A 23,402-nucleotide genomic window follows, 5' to 3' on the forward strand; every position below is an offset into this window, starting at 1 on the left:
TTTCGTTTAACGCGCAAATAGAATTTGCTCAATATAAATCGAAATTACCGTATAAAAAAGATTAAATAAAAATTTAATAAAAAAATTATTGCTTTTGTTTATAGTACCACATGGCCTTTAAAAACTTAGTTACTATCATAGATAAGTTCATATACAATGGAGAATTCTGCTTTTCCGGTCTTAATGTGAATCCTCCTTTATGCGTAAAGAAATTGACCAATCGAATAACCAATGTAAGGAATGTCATGTTGTTACATTTTTCCTATTAGATTGCGCGATTGGCTGATTTTTTCCGCGCACGTGGTGTTATGCGGAATAAAATTGCAATAGATTGCAATTTTGGATTTGGAGCGAAATGAAACAAGTGCATCTGCAATCTTCTTGGCCGGCGATTTTAGCCGTTCGTGAGAATCTTTTGCCATCCGATACTCCGTACATTCCTATTTTAATTGAGGATATTTTGCAATACGCATCCCAGTCAGATTATGAGCAAAACTGTATAAAAAACGTGCTAACCATCGGTGAAATTCTACCCGGTGCAGCGCGAATTGTTCAATTGCAGAGTGTTTCGCCTAACTGTGAATTAAAAGTTACTCTCAGCTTGGAGAAGCTTCCCGTACATGCTATATATCTCAAAGACGAAAAGAAAAGGCATCTGCCTATATGGGTAAAGTGATTAATTTTGCCTGGAAAGCCAGAGATATATGTATTGTTTCCTCATACAGAATTTCAAATAACAGTTTCTTAATCTATTTTTTATCTGTTATCATTTTTATATTGTTTCGTTTCTTTTCGAATGCTGTGTTATATATTCTCTGTTCCATAACCAATAATTTTAAATCGCGACACGCAATTCTCTTATAATACGATATTTACAGGAAAAGTTTCGCACTTTCAAAGTTTATGGAACATTGGAACGGAGAGAAAATAAAGTTATATTGATAGCTGAAAAATTGTTACAAGTGCAAGATATACGAGGCAGTCTAAATGTATTATCATTGTTATCTACAGCAGTTCGTCCTATGCATTATCAGTAAGACTTCCTTATTCATACTATAATTTCAATGATTAAGAATACTTAAATATAAATATAAATTCATCAGTGACAATGATAATTGACATTCAACATTCTACACATTAAGCATTTTAAGATTTATACGGTTAATAAGATAATTAAAAGATATAATTCTTTTTATAGGTATAAAGAGTTGAAATAGAGCAAAATATTTAAATAAATCTTATCTTTCTGTATTCTAATTAAATGCCAAAAGTCGCTTTTACTCTGATAAGATCATTACCTAAGCGAAATATGAGTATATTCACTCAAAACTTGAATCCTCTCACTGGTATTGCCACGTGGGAGGAGAGAGATCAGTATTATGATTATCATCAAGAAGTAGCAAGATCTGCATTTGCAGATATGTTACATGATCATGAGCGAGTCAGTATATATTTTTGATTGAATAACATTATTATTTTAACTGAATAGAATTAAATTATTTTACATTCTTTTTTTTGGCAGAATGAAAAGTATTACATTGCTCTTAAAGCTGCTATTGACAAAAAACATTGGATGGGTGAAGAGGCTAATGTGCTCGACATTGGCACTGGGACAGGCTTGTTATCTATGATGGCTGCTAAATGTGGAGCAGACACTATTACAGCATGTGAGGTAAACAAAAGTTTTGTCCGTTTCTCCAAACCTTTACTCACAAGAGGAGATCTTTCAGGCTTTCGAACCAATGGCCAATTGCGCAGCGCAAATAATAAGAGAGAATGGTTATGCGGATAAAATTAAGCTGATTCATAAGCGCTCGACGAAGATGACTGTCAGCAAGGATGGTGACATGTCGAAGCGAGCGAATATTTTAGTCACTGAAGTGTTTGATACCGAACTGATTGGTGAAGGAGCGTTATCGACATTTCGCCATGCTCATGAAGAACTTCTGGAGGTAATATCAAACGCTTATTCTTGCGTATAATCTTTCTAATTCCACACACTCATGTGCTTTACACTCCTTCATCAGAAAAACAGCATAGTTGTGCCGCACAGTGGAACGGTATGGGCTCAAGTAGTCGAAAGCTCCAAAGTTTGCGCCTGGAATCGAGTGAAGTCTATAAAAAACGGAAGAACGTTAGTTGATGCCCCGTCGGCTATTCAAGCGTGCTCCGGCGCTGCGGCAGTGCACGACATGCAGCTGTCTCGTCTACCTCGTAATACTTTTGTACCTTTAATGCCACCGCAGCCGATTTTCAGGTGAAGCTTTTTTTCCTTTTTAACAATTTTTATCGTTTTACATTTCTAATTGCAAAGAAAGATGTAGAGTACTAGCTGATAAAATCAAATATTGGAAATTAATTGCACTTGCATTACAAATGAATGCTTTTCTTTTGCGTTAATATCGGAAATGTGTTTTAGATTCGACTGGTCTGACAAGGAACGCTTATTGAACAACGAAAAAGTATCATTACGCGTGCAGCCGATAACGAGTGGAACCGCGCATGCAATTTTTATGTGGTGGGATTTAAACATGGATACAGATAACCAGGTATCTTCAAATTACTTTTATACGATATATTTCTATTCGCTTTTATAAATTTTATGCTTTATTATAAACTTAAGCTTCAATTAATGTAACAACCTAAATATAGTGTGTTAAATTGCTAATCACGGATTTGCTTTTAATTATTACAATTTCCGTTTGTTTATTGTCGACTTTGATATCGTTTTAATCTTTCATACTGACTTGATCGCACGTTGAACACGTTTATATAATTTATCTTTATTATAAACATGTAATAGCCAGCTCTTAAATACACTTGTGCTTTATATTATCGTCGTAGGTGTTGCTGAGTTGTGCGCCTGTATGGGAACATCCAAGTGTCCCCGATGACGTCAAGGAAGACACTTCGCGTTTGCAAGAATTGGCGGATTCTATACCTTGGAGAGATCACTGGATGCAGGCTGTCTATTATCTCCCGGAAGAAGTGCCTGTCACACGCGACATCGAGGTCAATCTCATTGGCTATCACGACGAGTATTCCTTTTGGTTTAAATTGTTGAACGGACCCCTGTAAGTTTCTTCTTCTTTTCATAATTTCATGCACTCTTATTATTTCTTTTATCCCCCAAATTATATTATTCGTCATTATTTGATCGACATCAACTTTTTGTAAAAATTGTTGAAAATAATAGACATTGCACAGTTGATTCCATTCTTATCGTGTTAATTACACAATTTTGCTTTGCAGGGATAAAATTCCAGATTGCCCAATGCCCGTATGCAATTGCTTCGCGCATGTCGCGTACTCGCGGACGCGTATTGGACAACTGAACGATACAATTCGCAATGAGAAATATGTGCAAGTCTTGCGGAAGAAGATCACTCCGAAAAGTGTCTGTCTCTGCTTCTCAGACGGTTGCTTGTTGGCCCTCGCGGCCGCGAGCTTGGGCGCAAAAGTATTCTTGCTGGAGAAGAATCTTCTGTCGCGGAGAACCATGAAAATGTTCGTGCGGGAGAACGGTCTCACCGAGCGGGTGAGAATCATCAAGTCGGACGACAATCTGCCGAAAGCATGCGAGATTAACTTCATTTTCGGCGAGCCGTACTTTCTTAGCTCTATCGTGCCTTGGGAGAATCTGCGGTTCTGGTTTCTCGCCTCCCGATATCCGTCAAGCATTCCGAGGACGCCGATTGCGGCAACGATCAAAGCCCTCGTTGTCGAGTTCAAGGATCTGCAAAAGATAAGAGCGCCTCTCGGCGTTTGCGAGGGTTTCAACCTATCTTCCTTCGACAAACTCGTGCAAGTACGCAGTCTTGTGTATTAAAATGAATGCATTTTTTGTATCGTCTGTGTTATTAGAGAGGAATTGCCTTCTATTTGCAGGTGTCTAGCGATAAAAGCGATAATCCCGAGGAAGCACAGCCACTTTGGGAGTATCCTTGCAAAGCGCTATCTCAGCCGTTCGATATTATAAAGTTCGACCTCACGCAGAACGTAAACACCGAGCGCATTGAAATATCGGGCGAGGTTCCAATTTTAAAGTAAGTATCTTTCCCTTATTTCAATATAGGCGGCGAAAAGATGGACGGGAGAGAAAAACTTCAGGCTTGAAGGATTGGAATAGAAATTAAATCGAGAATTCGAGTAAGGTCGTTTGTCAACTGCTCTTATGAAACCGTTCATGTGCTCCGCATGCTATTCTTTTGCTCGCCTAAATGTGCTATACGTATTTCTAACACTACGTTTGCAAAATAAAGTCAAGTTCTATTAAGATTTGAAAATACAAAGATTTTATTTCTCTCTTTTTAGTGATATATCTTTTTTTATTTTACAGCAAAGGGTCCTGTAACGGCGTTGCTATATGGGTGGATTGGCAATTGGATTTGGATATCTCAGTGTCTTGTGGTCCAATTGAAAATCCGGTGCCTGGTAAGCGGGTGTCTTGGGACCCTTATACAAGGCAAGGTGTGCATTTGTTTCGCAAGATATCGGATGTCACGAAACAGAACACACTATCATGGTCATTCATCTTCATACCGCAAAATGGCAAAATGGAGTTTGATTTTAGCATATCAACGAACGTTTGAACACGTTGAGTGAATTGAATGAATGCTTGCACAGATGAATGTTGTATTTAAATGTTTGATTGTATTATCTTTTCGAAAATAATCGTAGTAAAACTTTATCTTAAGTTTATTTGGGATATTCATCTATCTAATTCTCAAAAACACATCTTTTTGTTACGAAGTATCATTATCCGGTAATATGCGTAATTGCTTGGCTAGTCTTTTACCGATTAGTTTAGGATAAGATTTTTGTTTGATAAGAAATTCTTTGCTCTGATGTGTCACGGCTCCGTTTTCTAACTGAAACCTAGCAACAGAAACAATTTCATTGACAAATTTTTAGTACAGATTCATATAGTCGTTTTTAAGCAAGACTGTAATTGTCTAGTAAGAAAAGATTTCAGAAATTTAATAAGTATTCAAAGAAATTACTTAGTATACTTGCCTACATAAATAATGTAATGGACTCAGCATCTTTTCTCTCAATTCGGGATCACCTTCTAAAATTGAGAGCGCATTTGCACCTGTTTCTAACGTTGAGAGGCAACCTTCTGTCGGTTGCGTCCTGATTACATATTGACTAGTGGGTACGCCAATTAGCTTACAAGTTCGTAGATAATACAAGGCTGGGCTCGAGTGATATATCGCCTGTAAGACAATGTTATTAAATAATGTAAGATCAAATAATAGAAAACACAATAATTTATGGTAATTAATGAATTGTGTATTCATTTTCTATGCATTATTCCTTCCCTAACAGTTTAAATAATTCATCTAATGCTATTTAAACTAAAATATTAATACAAAGAGTTTATTGAAGTTAGTGGTTTACTTTTGCTTGTGGCCATGTTCCATCCAGCAGAACTATATTATATGCCTTTTGTTCATTAATCCCAACTGGATCAAGTGTATCCAATGTAACTGCTCCAGGCGATGGATATAACAAAACGGTATTCTTATCATTTAAAATCTCTGTTAGACCTTCGTGCTTAGGCAATGGAAATTTCTTTCCTCTGAAAGAAATAGAACGTTTTTTTTTAGAGTTTATGCCATTGAAGCTTTATAGAATCTGGAAAAAAAATAATCCAGATAAAAGTCATGCTTCTTTACCTGTAAATTAGGCACTTTCCTGATTCCAATGCTAATGCAAGCATTGGCACTGTACGCAAACAACGCTTCGCTTCTGCTGGGTGCTGCAAAATTATTATTCTTGATGCTGGATTAAGGCGCTGTTTAGGTAAACCTGGACACCAGCATACTTGTACAGGTCTTCTACAAAAAAAAATATAGATTAAAAAATGTTAAAGTCTTGACTTTTAGACTTCTTCATTCTTTTGTATTAAATAATCTTTGATTTATATATCCTTACTTGCATTGTTGACATTTGTCTCTTGCTTCCGGAGGATCAACAGAAATGCTGGCCAAATCATTCCACGCTTCGTCTACGTTAATCATGATAAGCGATTATGGACAAAAAACTTCGATATTTATTAATAATCTATCATGCATACTATTGTGACTAGCCGATCCATGAAATCGGTGTAAAGGTCAAACTTTGTAGCTACTGTATATCAAAATAATTATATTTATTTTGATACATGAACTAAATTGAAGGATATATATTCAAGAAATATACCGATTTTATAATAAGTATTCACTGTAAGAAAACTGTTTCCTGAAGAATTTTCGAGTTTTTCTGAATAATTTTTTGACATATTCTAGCAAGAACTTAACCTTTTTTTCATATTTTACTACAATTTGCTAGGTTATTTAAAGAGTGTCACGATTAATAGTGATAGATATAAATATTTTAATAACTCTTGCTGAACCATTTGACAATAATAACATCGTAGAGAGAAATGTTACAAAATAATTAGCCAAATTACACAAGCAACTGTAACTATTTATGTAAAATTATAAGAAAAAAATGATATTTTAAAATTAGCGCCATCACAAAGTCCAACGTCCGCTCTTTTCTAGCTCATGCTGCTCGCATCATAAATCTCGTGTTACTGCCGTTGAGACGCGCCTTAAAGAAATGAATTGATCCATAAGAAAATGCATAACGAAATGGATCAATCCATAGCATGTAAGCGTATGCAAGTTTATTTGGATAAACCTTTAACTTCGCACAAAGAGGCGCATGCGGCACGGAAAGTGACAGATTTACTGAGTGCAGTTATGTGCGGTTATGCATGTTTCCTGCATCTGACATAATCGTCTCGTGTGATGTTCTGAGCCAGCAGTCTCACCGCTCGGTCCAGCACGTTCCTGCACATTCAACTGACGTACGTTATGATTCTAATCGCAGCCGCGGCAGTCACTTTGCAATACCACGCGAAACAAGTTTATCTCATTGTAAATTCCTTTCACGACGAATCAGCTGCATATATCGGTGTGCTCCAATCGGCCTTGCGGCTATAAAATTTGGTGCAGTAAAAATTCGTCCTAACGGTGTTGGGATACTCGTTGAAATGAGATTTTGTCAGGATTGTCCGCATAACGCGATTCGTCGTACGATTAGATTAAAATGTAATGTTTTTTGACATTTTGTTGCAACCAGGTTGCGTTCCCGTAGATGTTGCAGCGAATTCGCGTACCGCCGATTTTTTCGCAGCGGGGAAAATAATGACCCGCTCGACTTTCTGCGTTGTGGTATCTCAAATATATTCTTGTTGTCGGGCGGAATAGTGGAAGAAATCTAGTTGGGTTTTATTTATATGCATTTTTTCTTTAGCGGAGATGGGATTAACGATTAATAAAGATGGGTCGAGCGGATTTTATTCTCGGATCGCTCGTTCTAACGGCTATTTAGGGGACAGAGAATTCGGAAGTGACATTCCTTTTGCGGCTGTGACGTGACACGAATGCCTATTGTATAGATCGTGCGAATTGTTCGATTTATTATCGTCTCATTGGATTATTTAAAAATACAATCAAATATATTCTCCCTGTGAAGTTTTTGATAAGAATTTTACGAAAAAAAATTTGATATTGCAATGTCTTGTTTATTGTTTCCAATTTGTTGATCGAGTGGTCTGATTTCTGTACATTACAGATGGCAGCCAATGCACTTGAGGAGAAAATTAACAAGATAAGACAACAAAATGAGGAAATTAGAAGGAGGCATGAGGTAAGAATTGAATGATTAATTAATGATTGCTACAGTATTGACATAATAAAACTTTGTTACATAGGAAGTGGAAGAAGATAAGAAAAACGCAGCTAAACTGAATGCACTGGTGCAAATGGTACCGTCTACAGATTGGCCAGAGAGAAAAGAGCCACCGGACTTTTCTAATACACCTAGAACGAACACCAAGCCGAAATCTGCCAAAGAGCATCATGAACCTCCTCAACAGTATCATTCTACGGGTGGCGAAGGAAGAAAAGTTCATATCTTTGCTCAGGTATATGAAAAAAAAAAAACATATTTAAGACAGTGATACCTTTATTTAATAGTAATTTAATAAATTTTCAATAGATTTTTCTAAACCAAACAAGCAATTGTAAACATGCACAATGCTTGCTTACAGGGGCAAGGGCCTCCACCTGATCCCAAATATAACTTCCTTGCTGATGCCGAGAGAGAAGAAGGCAATGTGAAAAGTACAAAGGAAGGGAATAATCCGCAAAACAGAGGGCAGAAACATACAAAGGGTACATTTAGGAGGAAGCCTGGAGGGAAGGATGGGATGCAAAGAGTAAAGCTTGAAACATGTTAATGTAGTTAGACATATTTATACATTTATTTTTTTTTTTTCAATGAAACATTTTTTGAAAAGGATTACAGGACGAACAAAGGGTCACACAGGGATGAGCATCAGCCAGAGTATGAGGCTTGGAGAGCGGAGAGAAATCGTATCGATGAAGACCGCATCAGCAGGCAGAGAACAGCGGAGGGTAATTGGCGCAGAGAGTGGGACAACGATAAGGTGAGAGCCGCATTGTATAAAAAAAAGATCACTCGTTGCCTCGCAATGTGTAGATGCGGCAAATTGCATAGATGTAGTTGTTGCAGGCGCACATTGTAGACGAGATGATGAGACCTGAGGCTAAATTAGGAGATTACGCAAAGAAGGATCATAAAGATTTCGATAGGAGATACCACGTTAATGGTGAGAATCGATAAGTGCTTATATAAATCATAGAAACTCTCAAATTATGCTCTCATGTTGGATACATGTTTACAATTCTGCAGGAAATGATTATGCAAACCATAATCGCAGTGGTAATCGTTCATATCGGGGAAATTCAAGGCATTTTCATAATAATTATGAAAATCGCTCCAACAACACTTATCATCAAGATGGACATGGTAAAAATTCTGCATCAACCGGTTCTGATGAGAGAACCGTTGTTGCCACCGACAAGAGCATAAAAGTCACTCTGAATCAAGGAAACATGATGAAAGGACCAGTGATGAGTGTCAAAGGTATTACGAAACCGACAGTAATATGTTCTCAAATTGAGGATGTTTAAAACAATCTTTCGATGCTATTTTTCCAGTAAATTCACCAAGCATCGCTGGGACAGGTCGAGTTGGGCCGCGACAAAGGAGTCGCGTAACATATAGTAGTCACTCAGATGTTGAAGTAGCTTCTCCCGATTCCGAATCTTTTTCACGTCCAAAATCATACGAGGACAAAACCAAAGGTATTTATCATGATAATTTGCAAAAATCCCCTAATTCGCGAAAGTCACAGCCTCCGAAGAAAAAGGACTTCAGCAATAAATCTCCTTACTTCCGTAAGAAAGAGATGAAAAGAGAAAATGCTAACGAGAATCCGCAGAAGCATCACGAAACGGAGATATCGCGAAGAGAGTACAAGGAATCACAAGAACTTTATCGTTTTAAACCTGAAAAGCAGGAGGAGGATGCCGCGAAGCCATTGAAAGATGATAAGATTGTAACTGCGAACGAAAAAGAAAGCGATGTAAATTATTCTGACGAACCTGATGTGAACAATATAGAGATGAACGAACAAGATAATCAAAATTTAAATTCACATACAGATAAAGAAAATGAGGTTTGTGCAAACAAAGATGATGAATCTGCTTTGCAAAACTCAGATTTATCTGAGTCCAAAGTCGAAATGGAAATTGAAATATATAAGACAAGCGAGAAGGTGGAAAACAAATCAGACGAATCGCAGGTTATTCAAGCAATTTCGGAAGCGACGTCGGAATGCGAAACTACTCAAACAGATTTAACTGATGTAAAAGATGTCGATGATAATGACAGAAGTGAGATTAAGTCTGTGGAAAATCCGACATATGATGAACAGAATGAAGAGCAGAATCTATCAATAGAGCAAACCGAAGAAATAATAAGCAATAACTGTGATAATAAGCAGAGTGAAGATACGAATGAAGAAGAAAACGATGTGAAATGTGACACAGGAAGTGTTTCTCCCAAAGAAGAACAGACAGACGAAGTCATAATTCCATCTCCAACTGACATAAATTTCGTAGCAGAAGAAGATTTTGCAGTAGAAGAAGATAATAAACCGGAAAGTGACGATGAAGTCTCGAAAAAGATAGAAATCTCAGTTGTAGAAGATGGAATTGCTACTGCAGATGAACAGATTGAAACCAGCAATAAACAGGATGTAACGAAGTGCACTGACGAAACTCAAGAACGCACAAGTAACAATGACGATGAAGAAAAGAGCAGTGCTGGAAGTAATGTTGTAGTTGATACGATAGAATCTCCAGAGAAAGATTTGCAAATAGAAAACGAAAAGGCAGCTCCAAGCACAGTGATCGAAACTGTGACATAATAAAAGAAAGAAAAGAGATGAAATAAAATGTATAAAATGTTGCAGATATATAAGTTACCGATAACGTGATAGGAGAAAGCTTTCATAAATACTTGTTGAAACGCGTGATATATATTTCAAAAGTCAATTTTTACGGCAATATGCGAGTTGAGAATATTTCGAGTTATTAGAATGTTTGCAACGAATTCTTATTTTTGGAACAAGCATTCAAGCAGTGTTACATGGATAATCAGACGTCCGCCGATGTGATGATGCGCATCACAATTTTTTTATTTCAGAATTTTATACTGTGTTATATTTTCTGTTTAATTTTATTTCCGATTCTCTTAAGATTGCTGCTCTAGAGTTTAAATAATATAATGATATATATATATATTTATATAAATATATATATATCGTGCACTATTTTACGTTAATAGAAGCACAGCACTTTTGTAATGATAAGAAAAATAGTTTAAATGACAGTTATTGTGTGACATCTCCGAACTTTTTCTATAAAATATGACGCGAAAGAAAAAAATTCATTCTTGTTCGAGTGACAATCAAAAAGTATTTTTGTAATTGGCACAAGCAATCAAAGTGGATTGTTTCAAATTAATGGAAATTGTGAGATTAATAAATTCTAATTAGATATAATGATAACTACATCTAATTAGCGATTATATCTAATATTCGAGCAGAAGTAACTTTCTCTGATTGACAATGTTATTGGAGTTTATAGTTTATAAATATATTTATTTATATTTTTCTTGTGCCTAATATCATTTATGTTTTTTTTTTATCTTTATTTCGTTGCTTTTACGATTCGTTAACATATTGCATAATTCTGGAGGCTTATACACAATTAAAATCATCGTTAGATTTTTTAAAAAGAATAGAATTGTATAGAATATACGCACACATTTGAGATTAGTTTCTTATACTTAGTACATCATGCTAAGAATATTTAAACTAATAGCCGAGATCTGGCGAAAATGATGATAGTGTGTAAGAGTTGCGAGAGAATTCTTATCTTCGGAAAACTTCTCGAAAATTTGTATTTTCTCTCGAAAACTAATTCTGAAGTGTTACTTTATTGTTTAAATTTCCTTGGAGAAGGATGATGTTGCCATATTCAATAACGTGAAATTTCAAGCCTCCGTAATTTTATTATTCTCAGCCATACTTTTCGCATTTCTAAGATTATATTAACTTAAAAATGGTAATAAAACATTGTTAATAAATCTAATTGTTTATTGATGAAATATCTATCCTTTCCCTTTCCTTAGAAATAGATGTGTCTGAATAGACAAAAAAAGATTGAAATAAAAAATTATAAAGAAATTTAATTTACTACTGGAAAGTCATTTCCCCCTTTTGCGGTTCTGACTTTTCCAAGAGAAAAGTGTTTTCGATATTTCCTGAGCGAAGTGCGAGAGAGAAAGAGAAAACTATACGTTCATAAAATTTTGTTAATATATTTTCACTCCTCGTGTTCATATATGGATAATGTATTTTCATATTTCTCATAATATATGGAGGCCGCTTTACATCATTTTATAACGTTTATAAGTATATTCTGCCTACACAACATCGATGAGGTTTGCTTTTCTCGAAACGCCACAAAATATTTGGATATTTTTACGAAAGCGCTTTATAAGCCTACATCTGTTTGCGTTAAAACGTCAGTCCTCGGGATGTCTCTTCGTGGTTCTTCTTCAATGATCCGGTCGGGACATCTATCTCTAAATTCTCAATGATTATTGTCAAGACATTCGTTCTACTTTTCTCTCCGGTCGATCACTTTGAATATATCAAAGCGCGAAATTAAATTTTATCGAACAAATAACAGCGTTGCTCGATCTACGATCACCCCACGAAGAGAGAATTCCAACGCTCATATTTTTTTCAATGACTTTTGAAAATTATTGTCGATATAAAGAAGATGATCCCTCGTTAACGACCTAAATTGATATCGTGAACAGCGTGATTTTACTTACATTATGTATCATTGACATATTCATTGATATGAAACATCAATTATGCATGACCGTAGCCTTACGAGTTAACGCTTAACGCCTACAACTCTCAATGTAACGCTTAATATCATTCGACAAAGATCCTCTTTGCTCAATAAATAGTAATACATCATTGTATATAGTAATATTGTTATTATTTTCATTAATATTATCGTTTTTTTTTCTTTTTTTTTTTTTTTTTTTTTCTTTGGAAGACATTATTGGAAGACTCGTTTCACGATTATTAACGTTCTTTAATTTGCGAATTTTTCATGTCTGCAGAACGCTGGCGAATGTGACTTCGAGATTTAATGGAATTTTGGAGGAAAATATATCTGGTTCAAAAGATCAAGAAATTTATGAATCTAAGAGTATAAAATTAAAAGCTCAAAATGACTGAAAATGACTTAAAAAATATTGTGTCACAGATTCATGGCGCTAAATTTATACGTTAAACAATTGTGAATTCAAAAATATAGTATATAATCATCTTTCTAGGACAAACCTCGGGAAATGGATGTTTCGCGAATCGAGCCATCGCAGCATTCTGCAGCTACACGAAACAACTACATTTTGTCTACTCATTTCCTTAAACTGTTTATCTATGCGATCTTGGAAGACGTTGGATTATACAACTAATTGTACTCGATTGTACATAACTAATCGCGCAATCATTTTGCGTCTCGTTTGTACGGCGAGGGGACGGCACGGCGGGCTAGCTCTAAGTTACTTGGCAGATTCGTCGTCGACGTAAATCACGACGAAATCATGATCGAGATCACCGCGCGTCCCGTCGTCGCGGTTCAACAGGTCACATAAAAATTATACACGGGTGTAACTCCGCAGCAATACAGTTATAAAATCCAGAAAACTGTAACAGTAGTCAACTAGTTAGTTAGGCTGCGATTTGCTTGCTGCTGGAAGACATTGTGGAAGACATCGTCAAGTGCGCTCCGTGCGAAATATTCTTACGCTCAATGCGCCCTAGATCTCTCGTTATATATCTACTGGCTCCCGAATGCAAAACAAATCCGAGATTGTGGAAGACTCTTGGATAAATCTATCGCTTCAGATATGTCATAGTACTGCTTGCAACGTGAAGTGTACAATAAAACTTTTACACGCTCTCTAATGAGCCAATAATTTTTCCTTTGAAAAAGAATTCTGCGATTAGAAAATATTACGTTCTCGCCTAATTTTAACTTTTACATCCTTAGAGTACAAGTGCCGACTGAAAATTACTGAAATGATAGAAAAGAAAGACAGATTGGATTGTACAGGATGTCCCACACTTAATCACACGGTAATGGCACATTTCTGAGATTATTTTGAGATGAAAATCCTAACGTCAAAATGTCGAGGGTACAATAGTTTAAGTGAAAAGCGTTTAGAATTGAGCAATCAGTTTGCTCCAGATTCGCGCGCTCAGGCACGGTATGCGACACAATAATGAGGATATCTTCAGATATCGATCCGTCTTTTTTTTCTACAACCGTGTCTAAGCGCATGAATTCGGAGCAACTCGATTGATTAACTTTAAATGCTTCTTATTTAAAAACTATTGTAGCCTCGACATTTTGGTGTTGGGATTTTCATCTTAAAATGTGCTATTATCGTGTGGTGCGGTTAGTGTGGGACACTCTGTATATCGTTCTAAAATTATCAGCCCATAAGTTGAAATAATAAGAAATAGGTACACTATTTTCCATAATGCAAAATTTTCGTACTAGTTAATCGCCTTCGAGCATGTGAAATATTTGATTTTGATTCACCGCGTTTCAATGTAGAGACATATTTTAAGAACTTTTATGAAATAGCATTCTTATTGATTGAAATTGAAGGAATTTCGCGATAACATTCATTTTTCAATTAATCATTAGAAGATTTTGTGAAGTTTTGTGTCTCAATTATTGAATCATAATATTATTTAGAGAACTCCTGATATGTACTTCTTTTCGTTATTATCTGAGTATGTGTTCAGAATTTTATGTAGTCTCTCGCATGTATTAGCAATTATTGCACTGAATATCATACGTGTTAGAATCGAGAGTCAAATACTTTGATAGCTCGAAAGCGTGATATCATTTCGATACGAGACAAGAACAACAACAAAACGGCCCGGATTCGCGCGAGATTGCTTAGAAGGGCAGGCCAATCTCGAAGGCGTTGATCAGCGCGGAGCCGGAGTCGTAGACGCCGATCACCCCGAAGAGAACACCGAGAAAGATGACGAAGCAGTCGTACGCGACGGCGCTCCACTCCATCGAGTTTCTCTTGAGTTTCAGGTGGAAGTAGCAAGGCCAGATGAACGAAAGCATAGTGCCGGTGAAAGAGCCGATGAAGCCCATCAGTATGCTGAAGTGCGGTATGAAGATCGCCATCAGAATGGTGAACACGATCACGCCGACTCGCCAGGCGAGACCCCAGACCTTCAATTCGCGATCCACCGTCCAGATCGTCGGGAAGATCGTTTTCGGCCGGCCGCGGAAGAAGGCGCGCTCCAGGAGCTCGCAGGCCGCGTAATACGGCAGCGGATACGAGAGCACCGCTTTGACGACCAGGCACAGATTGACCAAGCCCTTGAAGCCGGCCGAGTGCAGGTTGTTCGTGATCACCTGCTGCGTGTCGTTCTGAAACGTCAGGAAGCAGATCCAGCCGAAGAGCGACTTGAACGCCGCCGCGGCGATGTGGCTCCAGTTCAACATCCAATCGAATTTCGAGCGATCGATGAGATTGCCCTCGAGGGTCGGCAGGAAGATCTGCGATGTGTAGCTGAAAACGATAACGCCTAGCGAGATCGGGAAGTTTTCAATATCGAACGTCCACTTCACCTTCGACCAGCCCCAGTCACCGATCTCCAGGATGCAGTAACCGATGATGATCGCATTGATGAAGAGGTGAGACATCGTGCACCAGAAGCTGAGCATGGAGACATGCTGCAGCGACTTGAGAAAGCCGAGCGGAAGCAGGAATATACCGATCAGCATCATCCAGCTACGTGTGTCGATCGCGCCCTCGGGATAGCTGCCGATCATCAGGTCGCCGCACACGACCACGTACAGAATGCAGGTCATCAGCAGCTCGATGATCTGCGCGATGTTGACGGCGCGGGCGCCCCATCTCGGCCCGAAGCACTCCTTGGCGATGGCCACGTACGAGTCTCGCACGCGCACACGCTGACCCGTCACCGAGTCCAGCTCGTACAGGCACTCGACCAGGATCTTGCCGGTGTAGCAGCAGATGTGCGCGATGCCGATCATCGCGGCGATCGCCCAGTAACCACCGCGCAGGACGGCGAACGGCAGGGAGACGATAAACATTCCCTGGAAAATTCCAGCATCGGAAATAGATGTCGCATTATGTATAATGCAATCTCATATTGCACAATTGTCACAACAATTAATAATGTAATGGTATTATTATAATGGCGTTTTATAGGTTCTTTTTTTTTAATAGAAACTTTTGTATTACGTTACCAAAAACTTCTCCGATCATATGATACCTGAATGGCATTTGTAACATTCCAAGCGGCTTGCCATTCGTTGATCTTGACGCCCGGGCCGCCGAATTCTCCGCCGCCCTCGTCGTACTCGCTGAACTCCCCGCTACTCACACTTCCGGTTCTGATTTTGTCCCTGAAATCGGAGCGTTTCGCGGCGAGTTGAAAAACTCTCGGATACTTCGATCGGCGATGCGTTCTTACCCGTTTCTCTGATAGCTGAAGGAGTCCTCAGCAACCGCCACGTTGTTCTGATCCCGATACGCCTGGTCCCCGTTCATAGTCATCATCTCGGTATTATCGCGGCCTTCGTCGAAGGACTTGAACTGACCCTGACCGCTTTGGCCTTGCGGATGTCCTTGGCCCATGCCGCCGCCGCCGCCGCCGCCGCCGCCGCGGATCAGCTCCATACACGGACTGTTCTCCGGCCATTTGGCCTTTAAAGTCTCCCAGGCGACGCTGACGGTTGCACCGATGGAAGGTATGTAAAATCCACGGAAATTCGCCATTTCTCTCTATCTGTTGCTTCTACGGCGACATGTTTACTTACAATCCTTTCTAAAAGTAGATTCTCACACACAAAACCACAGCTAGGAACTGTACAATGCGTCTGAGGAGATGAAAGAAGCGAAGGGTGAACGTATATCCTGGTACATATTTCCAAAATTGATTTGGAAATCACGAGTGACATGCAGAGTATCTTTTAATCGTCCAGATTGAAATCATACGTCTTAGACACCTCGAATAAAATATTTAAATACGATAGATAGAATATTTCAAATTACTGAATGAATGAAACGAAGATGCGTGAAGGTGATGTAATTGTATTTGCAGATGTACAGATCTCGTCGCAGGATAATACAGTGAGCAGAGAGTGTCTCACCAGAGATAAAATTCGTGTCGATGTCATGTGAATGAAAAAAGTCGAGCTTACCGAACAAGGGATCCGATGCCCGCCTCGGATGTTTCCTCCCGAGAGACCTCGTTTCTCAACGATCGGCCCTCGCGCGGCGCAGTCGATCGGCGGCACGATAGAAATGACTAAACTAAAAAAACGGCTGCGACCCCGGTCAAAAGCGAGGCTTCATGAAGAAGAAAGGAGGGAAGAAAAAAGTGAAGAGGAGTCGGAACGAGCGTGCTACCTAACTACTCGGATTGCGAAACCGCATGATGACGACGATGTTACTTCACCTACGATCTACACCGCGGCTTGCGAGGCGAAAATCGCGGTGGAGCCCTCGACCCGCGGCATCGACTAAGCAGAGCGGGTACACGGCGGGGTTTAAGGAATCGGGAGATCGGGGGAATATGGCCAGCCTTCCCCGAACGCGCAGGATTCGATCGATGGTCCACGAGAGAGGGAGACGCATTATCATCCCGCGCGTGTCCCTCGTCCGCGCACTCGCTCCTCTCGAAAACGGGGGTGGAATAAAACCCGCGCCCCTTAAGTACGAATGAAAACGTTGCGATTTCTTACACAATCATGGGGAAGTAATCGAAAGGCGTACAAATCGGTTATATCTATTCTTTTTAATAGAAAACAAAAAGGCGAGATTTCCGCAGTTATAAAAATATTGGAGGGCTGATGAGTAATGCAATTGTCGTTTGTTAAAGGAACGCTTTCATCACTTTATTTGTATAATTATTAATCACACAATTTTGTGTATCGAGTAGAAATAAAGTAGATCTAAGAAATTAGATCTCTCTCTCTTGGTGCTCTTAATTTATGGAATGAGATAGCAATTATTGTGCAGCGTTTTGGGCGTATAATCCTTTTCTAATACTGTGTGTGTTTGAAATTCAGAATTAGCATGTCGCTCCGATCAAAAATTCATGATGAATATTCAATTGCTATTGCATAATTCCGAGAATTCCTGACTACGAGATTTGTCATTTTGCAGTAAGCCGTGTAATATTCGACTTGCCGTAAAATTATAAAAATCATAGACGTAGAAAGAAAAATTAAGAATCCTAGTTAACACGAACAAAGCGCACATTTCGCTCGGAAATGACATAATCCGGATTTCAATAGATGAATAAAATCAACTTATTTATTATCCATGTTATGCACTTCACTTTGGGTGATTATAGACGTATAGTCTTAATAATTCTTTACAATTGTTTCGCCGCGCGAATAAAACTCAAATTGTACTGTATTATTCTTTTTCGGTAATGCAATCATGGTATCGCATTGAAATGAGCGACCGTTACAAGGAGGCGTGTCCTTAGCAACGAGACGGTATTCACAAGAACACAAATGAGCCTGCGAGGAAGCTCGTAATACGCGATTCTTTTTGCCTCTTGCGGGCACAAAGTCGTGAAATCATGCAATGTTACAATAAATACTCGAACACTGTATCAGAACATTGTGATAAAATTTCTCTCGAAATTTTATGGCAATTAGACTGCTACTCGAGAAATATTTTCTATTTCTCTTATTACAATTAATTGCATACTTCGACTACTTGATGCTCGCGGAAGGTAAAAGGAATCGAAATTAGCTCTCTGAGTGCTACAAAAAATACATGTACAGCGATAAGTTCATTAAATAACAACAACAATAAATTCGTCTGCTCGAAAACAGAAGCAAGGATCATTGAGGTTCTTCGCACCAACATATTCGATTTTGTAACTAAGTAGCCGCTAAATCGTACAATTAACTGAACGTTTCTGTGTTTTTTCTTTTCTTTTTTTTTAAATAAAAATTGGTTTGTCAGTCTTTCTTAGCATCTTTTTTTTTTCTTTCCAGATCACCCCAACGAAGAAGTAACGGTGTTATATACATAATTAGGAGAAGCAAAGAGAGAAAAAAAGACCACCTGTCTTTACGTGTAAGAATGACGTACACACGCACACACCGACATCACGGCGAATGTACAAACATCGAAAACGTGATACAACTATACCGAGATCGCGCGATGTTACGGCCTAGACTTTGGGCGAAAATTACGAGCTAAGATTTGTATTTAAATAATACACGATCGTCTATAGCAAATTCTTTTTTGTACTATAACTACGTGTCCCATCATATACAATATTCCCATCAATAAAATCATATAATGAAATTCCACGTCGCTGAACGAGTGACACGGTGCACAATTGAGACCCCATAGCGTCAAAACGATGGCTTTGAAACAACCAATGTCATTTGATTCTCCAAACTGATGACTTAAAAATAAAAAAAGACACATTTGGATATGGCATTCTTAGATAATCTTTACCAATCAATTAAGAGATAAGTAGTTTTTCAGTTTTTATAGAGCAAAGCTGATATCTCGTTATGCATCAAGTGTGATAAAATGCAATTATTTATTTATCCATGTTTTTGATGATAAAGATATCTTTTGGATTAGATACATAATGATAATTTAGATTAAAAAATTTGATACGTAAATTACTATGGTACAGAATTATCCGATTGTCTTTTTACTTTCAAGTCGCAATATGACAGTGATTGTTTTATTTCCAAGGAGCTAGGACTGTCTCATCCGTAGAAAGCTAACAGGAAAGTGCCAGTTCCGATCCGAATGTGACACGTGGAATTTCGAAAGTAGGATAATTTGCTTACTTAAGAAACTAATCTAAAATCAATGGAAATGTTTGCCGTGGCGTATGGAACATCGCGAAATCACAATTCGCACAATCTACTCACTCGCTCATGTCCCTCTGTGTTTGATGGGAGTCGCTGTTCGAAATTAGGCTGTCGATTGCGGTGTCTTGCGAAATCGTTTCCGAGCTCCTGGTTGTGCAAAGCTTGTTAGACTTAGCTTCCACACGATTACATTTAAGATTCGGATCTATCAAATTTGGATTCGACGCGGAATGTATAGAAACGTTAGGCTGGGCGGACACCGGTCGTTGACACGAGTGCAGCATCAATTCTGGTCCACCGCCGTACGTCGTCAGGAAGAACTGCCACAGTTCCTCGGCTATTTGGCCATAATCCGAGCCTGCAAGCGGAGGACACGAATATAAAGATGGGAAACATTATACTCGTTGCACGATTTGACACAATTGCAATAACAATTCTACAATTGTGATCGCGATCGACGAAGACTTACCAACTTTAAGACTATTTTGCCCATTTTTATTTACAACGATGGAATTATTATCAATTGGTCCTGGTGGCTGAGTTTCCTTGCCTCTGACAAAACTCTGCCATTGTCTCAACCAGGCCATCGCTAACGCGTAAATAGCCGTGTGGTTGTCGGTGGCGTGATTCAATCGCTGAAATAGCTCCATCTCGTACTGCCTACGCTTCTGCAAGGATTCGTACTTTTCTTCACAGGTCGGACACTCGAACAGATGTGTACAGGCTGGACCTCCTCCAAATCTGTGACAACAAAGCGTGTAAGTACACAGAGAGAAGCGATATCTAAAACAAAAAAAAATGGTACAATAATTTTGTCGTGCTCGTGTCGAGAAAACTTACGCATTATACAAGTATTCCCAGACCGGTTGCGGTATCGGCATGCTGATCTTGTCGACGAATTGTGCTCTAACGGGGATTACGCCCCCGTGCGGACACAAAAAGTCGGAATTGTCGATCGGACCCGGCTCGGAAAATGTGTTGAAGCGATTGATCCACTGTCGGGACACGAAGAAGTTCAGGTCGGACAACTCGCGGGACGATATCTCCATCAGCTCCATGGTCTTGTCGCGCAGCTGCATCATATCCGGCGACCATTTCTTGTAGAAGAGCACATAAGCCTCGCAGTGCTTCACCGTTTCCGGCGAGACCTCCGTGACGCACTGGTCATCGAACTCGTACCACTTGTTAGCGATGGGATTCAGCGCGTAACAGGTGTAATGACCGCCGCCGGCGGTTCCATGGTGACAGATGACCGATATCAAATTGTAAGTCGTGACCTTGGACACGCACTCTTTGTGCAGATACGGCCGCATGTCGAGACCCTCGAGCGGAAATGACACGTAATTTGCGATCTTCGAGCTGAACATCAACTCGTGACGGAATCTCTTCAGGTGAATGCACAGTATCTCGGGCAGTTCCAGAACCTTGGAGAATTTGATGCCGTTCCGTAGCTTATTACACTTTTCGCAACTGTACATATTGTCGCCCTTGAGTTCGTCGGCGCTAAAAAATGCGGAGAGACAGTCGTGCAGGCTGACCACTGGTCCCCAGAACCACGAGCGCATCCATTGCAGGAACCACGACAGCCAGCCTGACTGATTGGTTACGTAAACTACGTCCGAGCACGGGCCGGCTTTCTGCGGCGTCAGCGAACCCTGATGCAGCATGTCGATGTGATCTCTACTCGGTATGGGCAAGGATAAATCCTGGAAGGTCTCCACCCGGGTGGAAATCCGATCGCACGTCAAGCACTGCACGCTACTTAGAAGCTTGCCGTCGAATGTGTCGCTGATGATGCTGCGCGTCTTCATTTGCTTCTTGGTGCGATGCTTGGTCGGCGAGTTTTGCGGTGAACGTTGCGGTGGCGAGAACGGCATCGACGGCTCGACATTCGACTTCTTTAGGTTTCTGCTGGTGAATTTGTTCCGCAACTTCTCCGTTTGCGACACGCGAGAATATCGTCTCTTCGTGCCGCGTTCACCCTCGTCGCTCAGAGAACTCTGCTCGCTCACGCCCGAGTCGCAGGTCTCGTACTCGGCGTCCGATTGACTCGACGCGTTGCCGTCCATCTCGGCCTCGTCTTCGTCCTCTGAAGAGTGATCTCCGAGCCCCTTCAACCGCAGTTGAACGTCCCTGTCATCTTCTATGTGCTCCTTCAGTTCTTCATGCAATTGATCCATGAAACATCTGAGAAATTCCTGAGTGTCGTGTTGATGATACCCGCGGAACATTGGATGGACCGTTCTGATGCCCGAGAGAATACCGTGCGGCACGACATATCCCCTCGTCTTTTTGTTCCACATATCTCGAATCAGATTTAGATAGCTTAGACTTAATCCGGGTTTCCTGTCTTTCGACATGTAGCTGACCATATGGCCACAATCCAAGAAGAACTGTGTCAAGGGAGACACATTAGATAGAGCTTGGAGCGCTGCATTCATGTAACACGTATTGCCAATATTTTGCAAGCCCACCAAACCTCTTGGCTTTCCAGAGAAGTCCTTGCTCTCGTCAGAATCTGTACTGTCGGGAGAATCTCCAGATCGCTCATTAAATAAATTTCCTTTCTCTGGATTGATTCTGTTTATCGACCAATCTCCATAAAATCTGTTAATAAAAAACACGATGTTTTAGATCCAAACTAAATTTAATTCATGTCTATTCAATTCTATTTTACTACATTTCTATCTCATTATCATTGAAATATGAACAATATTAATTCACCATAATCATTTGTCAGTTGTTGATTTGACACATCAGATGACACGTCAGATTTTAAACAAATTTCAGCTTTCGACTTACAAGATATTTAACGTCATGATAATCGCTTGAATTTACTTACTTGTCGAGCATCAGTCTGTCTAAGCCATCCAATTTGGACTCAATGCTACCAGGAGCATCCCCAGCAAATTTGTTTGCCATAGTTTTAAACTCTACCTGCGTGGGCGACAGTGGAGGTGACGGCACATGCTTGGCAATAGCTTCGCTTTTGCAAGAATAGCACCAGATCCTGTTGGTGGACAGATTCATATGAGCGCAGTGCATCGGGAAGTTTTGATTGTGGATAGTGCTGTGGTCAAGATGAGTCTCTGCACAGCCAACCCAGCGGCAGTCCGGGAACAAGCAAAGCCAGAGATTTGGCCCCTGGGTGTCGCAGTCGCTGCACTTCGCGAAACGCTCCTCCCGCGCCATCACCGCCTCGATGAAGGCGAGATCGCTGCGGTTGGCCAGATGCGGGCAGTTCCTCACGACTAACGGCATTTTCTAAACGAATTGTCGCCTTCAGAGTGAAAATTGATGGTTCCTCGATGATGACGTGTATAACACTTATCTTCGATCTCACACGTGCAGTCGGGATCACTGTCCGGACTACGCGTGATTCGCGATAACGCGTGTCACTGTCATCGTCATCATTACGCTGCTGGTGATGATCATCGTAAAGTCATTGCAGTCCTCTAACCTGACTGAGACATGTCGCGCGCCGTAATCAAGCGTATCGAGAGTCGCGCACGAAAATGATTGTCATTGGAGACAGTATACATATCTCTGTGTAAACGAACTGTTAAGGCTCATCCAGATGAAAGAGTACAATCGCATGAAGGCGGTGGCATCAACCAATCACCACTCCGAAACGACGAATGCTACGTTCATCGTGTTTGATAAATGTGATTCTTGAAAATTTCAATATTAGAATCAATTCTTGTTCTGATTAAAAACAATAATTTATTTTTAAAAATAATTAATTAATTTGTTAATCTTTTTTTCATTAAGACACGATAATGTTTTGCCAAATATAGAGATACTCCAGAGTCGAATTTTTAGCTATCTTTAACCTTGCTGGCTTCGTTTGGATCAACGTCTGTCGAAAAAACTCATCTCGATTCACTCGTTTATAGTATTTTCTACAACACAAACTTCCCGAATTAGAGCATTCATGATTTAATTGGTCTATAACCTAGT

General features: G+C 39.7%; 6 protein-coding genes and 1 long non-coding RNA gene across 11 annotated transcripts; 4 read left to right on the plus strand and 3 right to left on the minus strand.

Moving 5' to 3' along the window:
- Positions 1 to 110: 110 nt before the first annotated feature.
- LOC137000427 (uncharacterized) lies at positions 111 to 1,037 on the plus strand. Its single transcript, XM_067356891.1, has 3 exons — positions 111 to 233; positions 326 to 667; positions 879 to 1,037. The coding sequence occupies exons 1-3, from the start codon at positions 111 to 113 to the stop codon at positions 1,035 to 1,037; spliced, it is 624 nt and encodes a 207-aa protein (XP_067212992.1).
- On the plus strand, positions 895 to 5,287 carry LOC105673226 (protein arginine N-methyltransferase 7-like). Its single transcript, XM_012368713.2, has 10 exons — positions 895 to 1,033; positions 1,199 to 1,441; positions 1,523 to 1,672; positions 1,731 to 1,952; positions 2,028 to 2,257; positions 2,420 to 2,549; positions 2,845 to 3,074; positions 3,253 to 3,808; positions 3,889 to 4,046; positions 4,340 to 5,287. The coding sequence occupies exons 2-10, from the start codon at positions 1,262 to 1,264 to the stop codon at positions 4,590 to 4,592; spliced, it is 2,109 nt and encodes a 702-aa protein (XP_012224136.1). The 5' UTR covers positions 895 to 1,033; positions 1,199 to 1,261; the 3' UTR covers positions 4,593 to 5,287.
- On the minus strand, positions 4,279 to 6,556 carry Dtwd2 (DTW domain containing 2). 2 transcript variants are annotated; one of them, XM_012368714.2, is made up of 6 exons: positions 6,208 to 6,556; positions 5,941 to 6,013; positions 5,682 to 5,843; positions 5,404 to 5,584; positions 5,017 to 5,219; positions 4,279 to 4,878 (listed from the first exon to the last, which is right to left on the minus strand). In XM_012368714.2, the coding sequence occupies exons 1-6, from the start codon at positions 6,284 to 6,286 to the stop codon at positions 4,746 to 4,748; spliced, it is 831 nt and encodes a 276-aa protein (XP_012224137.1). In that variant the 5' UTR covers positions 6,287 to 6,556; the 3' UTR covers positions 4,279 to 4,745. The 2 variants fall into 2 exon arrangements, with proteins under 2 accessions (XP_012224137.1, XP_067213486.1); XM_067357385.1 differs by having other exon boundaries at positions 5,941 to 6,135.
- Positions 6,557 to 6,697: 141 nt separating this feature from the next.
- LOC105673225 (protein starmaker-like) lies at positions 6,698 to 11,582 on the plus strand. Of its 4 annotated transcripts, none has more exons than XM_012368711.2 (8): positions 6,698 to 6,859; positions 7,630 to 7,704; positions 7,769 to 7,981; positions 8,108 to 8,275; positions 8,357 to 8,506; positions 8,584 to 8,689; positions 8,773 to 9,006; positions 9,081 to 11,582. In XM_012368711.2, exons 1-8 carry the CDS (start codon positions 6,767 to 6,769, stop codon positions 10,352 to 10,354), a joined length of 2,313 nt encoding a protein of 770 aa, XP_012224134.1. In that variant the 5' UTR covers positions 6,698 to 6,766; the 3' UTR covers positions 10,355 to 11,582. The 4 variants fall into 4 exon arrangements, with proteins under 4 accessions (XP_012224134.1, XP_012224135.1, XP_067213482.1 ...); XM_012368712.2 differs by having other exon boundaries at positions 8,593 to 8,689; XM_067357381.1 differs by lacking the exon at positions 6,698 to 6,859 and adding an exon at positions 6,983 to 7,001.
- Positions 11,583 to 11,791: 209 nt separating this feature from the next.
- VGAT (vesicular GABA transporter) lies at positions 11,792 to 16,359 on the minus strand. Its single transcript, XM_012368667.2, has 3 exons — positions 16,055 to 16,359; positions 15,854 to 15,986; positions 11,792 to 15,674 (listed from the first exon to the last, which is right to left on the minus strand). The coding sequence occupies exons 1-3, from the start codon at positions 16,357 to 16,359 to the stop codon at positions 14,490 to 14,492; spliced, it is 1,623 nt and encodes a 540-aa protein (XP_012224090.1). The 3' UTR covers positions 11,792 to 14,489.
- LOC105673202 (uncharacterized) lies at positions 16,225 to 18,845 on the plus strand. The gene is made up of 3 exons (XR_001100926.2): positions 16,225 to 16,331; positions 16,419 to 17,298; positions 18,600 to 18,845. It is a non-coding gene; the product is annotated as an uncharacterized lncRNA (long non-coding RNA).
- On the minus strand, positions 17,455 to 23,182 carry Usp20-33 (Ubiquitin specific protease 20/33). The gene is made up of 4 exons (XM_012368666.2): positions 22,285 to 23,182; positions 20,283 to 22,049; positions 19,912 to 20,183; positions 17,455 to 19,800 (listed from the first exon to the last, which is right to left on the minus strand). Exons 1-4 carry the CDS (start codon positions 22,701 to 22,703, stop codon positions 19,499 to 19,501), a joined length of 2,760 nt encoding a protein of 919 aa, XP_012224089.1. The 5' UTR covers positions 22,704 to 23,182; the 3' UTR covers positions 17,455 to 19,498.
- Positions 23,183 to 23,402: the final 220 nt, after the last annotated feature.

Source organism: Linepithema humile, chromosome 6 (genome assembly GCF_040581485.1).
Source record: "Linepithema humile isolate Giens D197 chromosome 6, Lhum_UNIL_v1.0, whole genome shotgun sequence".
NCBI classification, from domain to species: Eukaryota; Metazoa; Arthropoda; class Insecta; order Hymenoptera; family Formicidae; genus Linepithema; species Linepithema humile.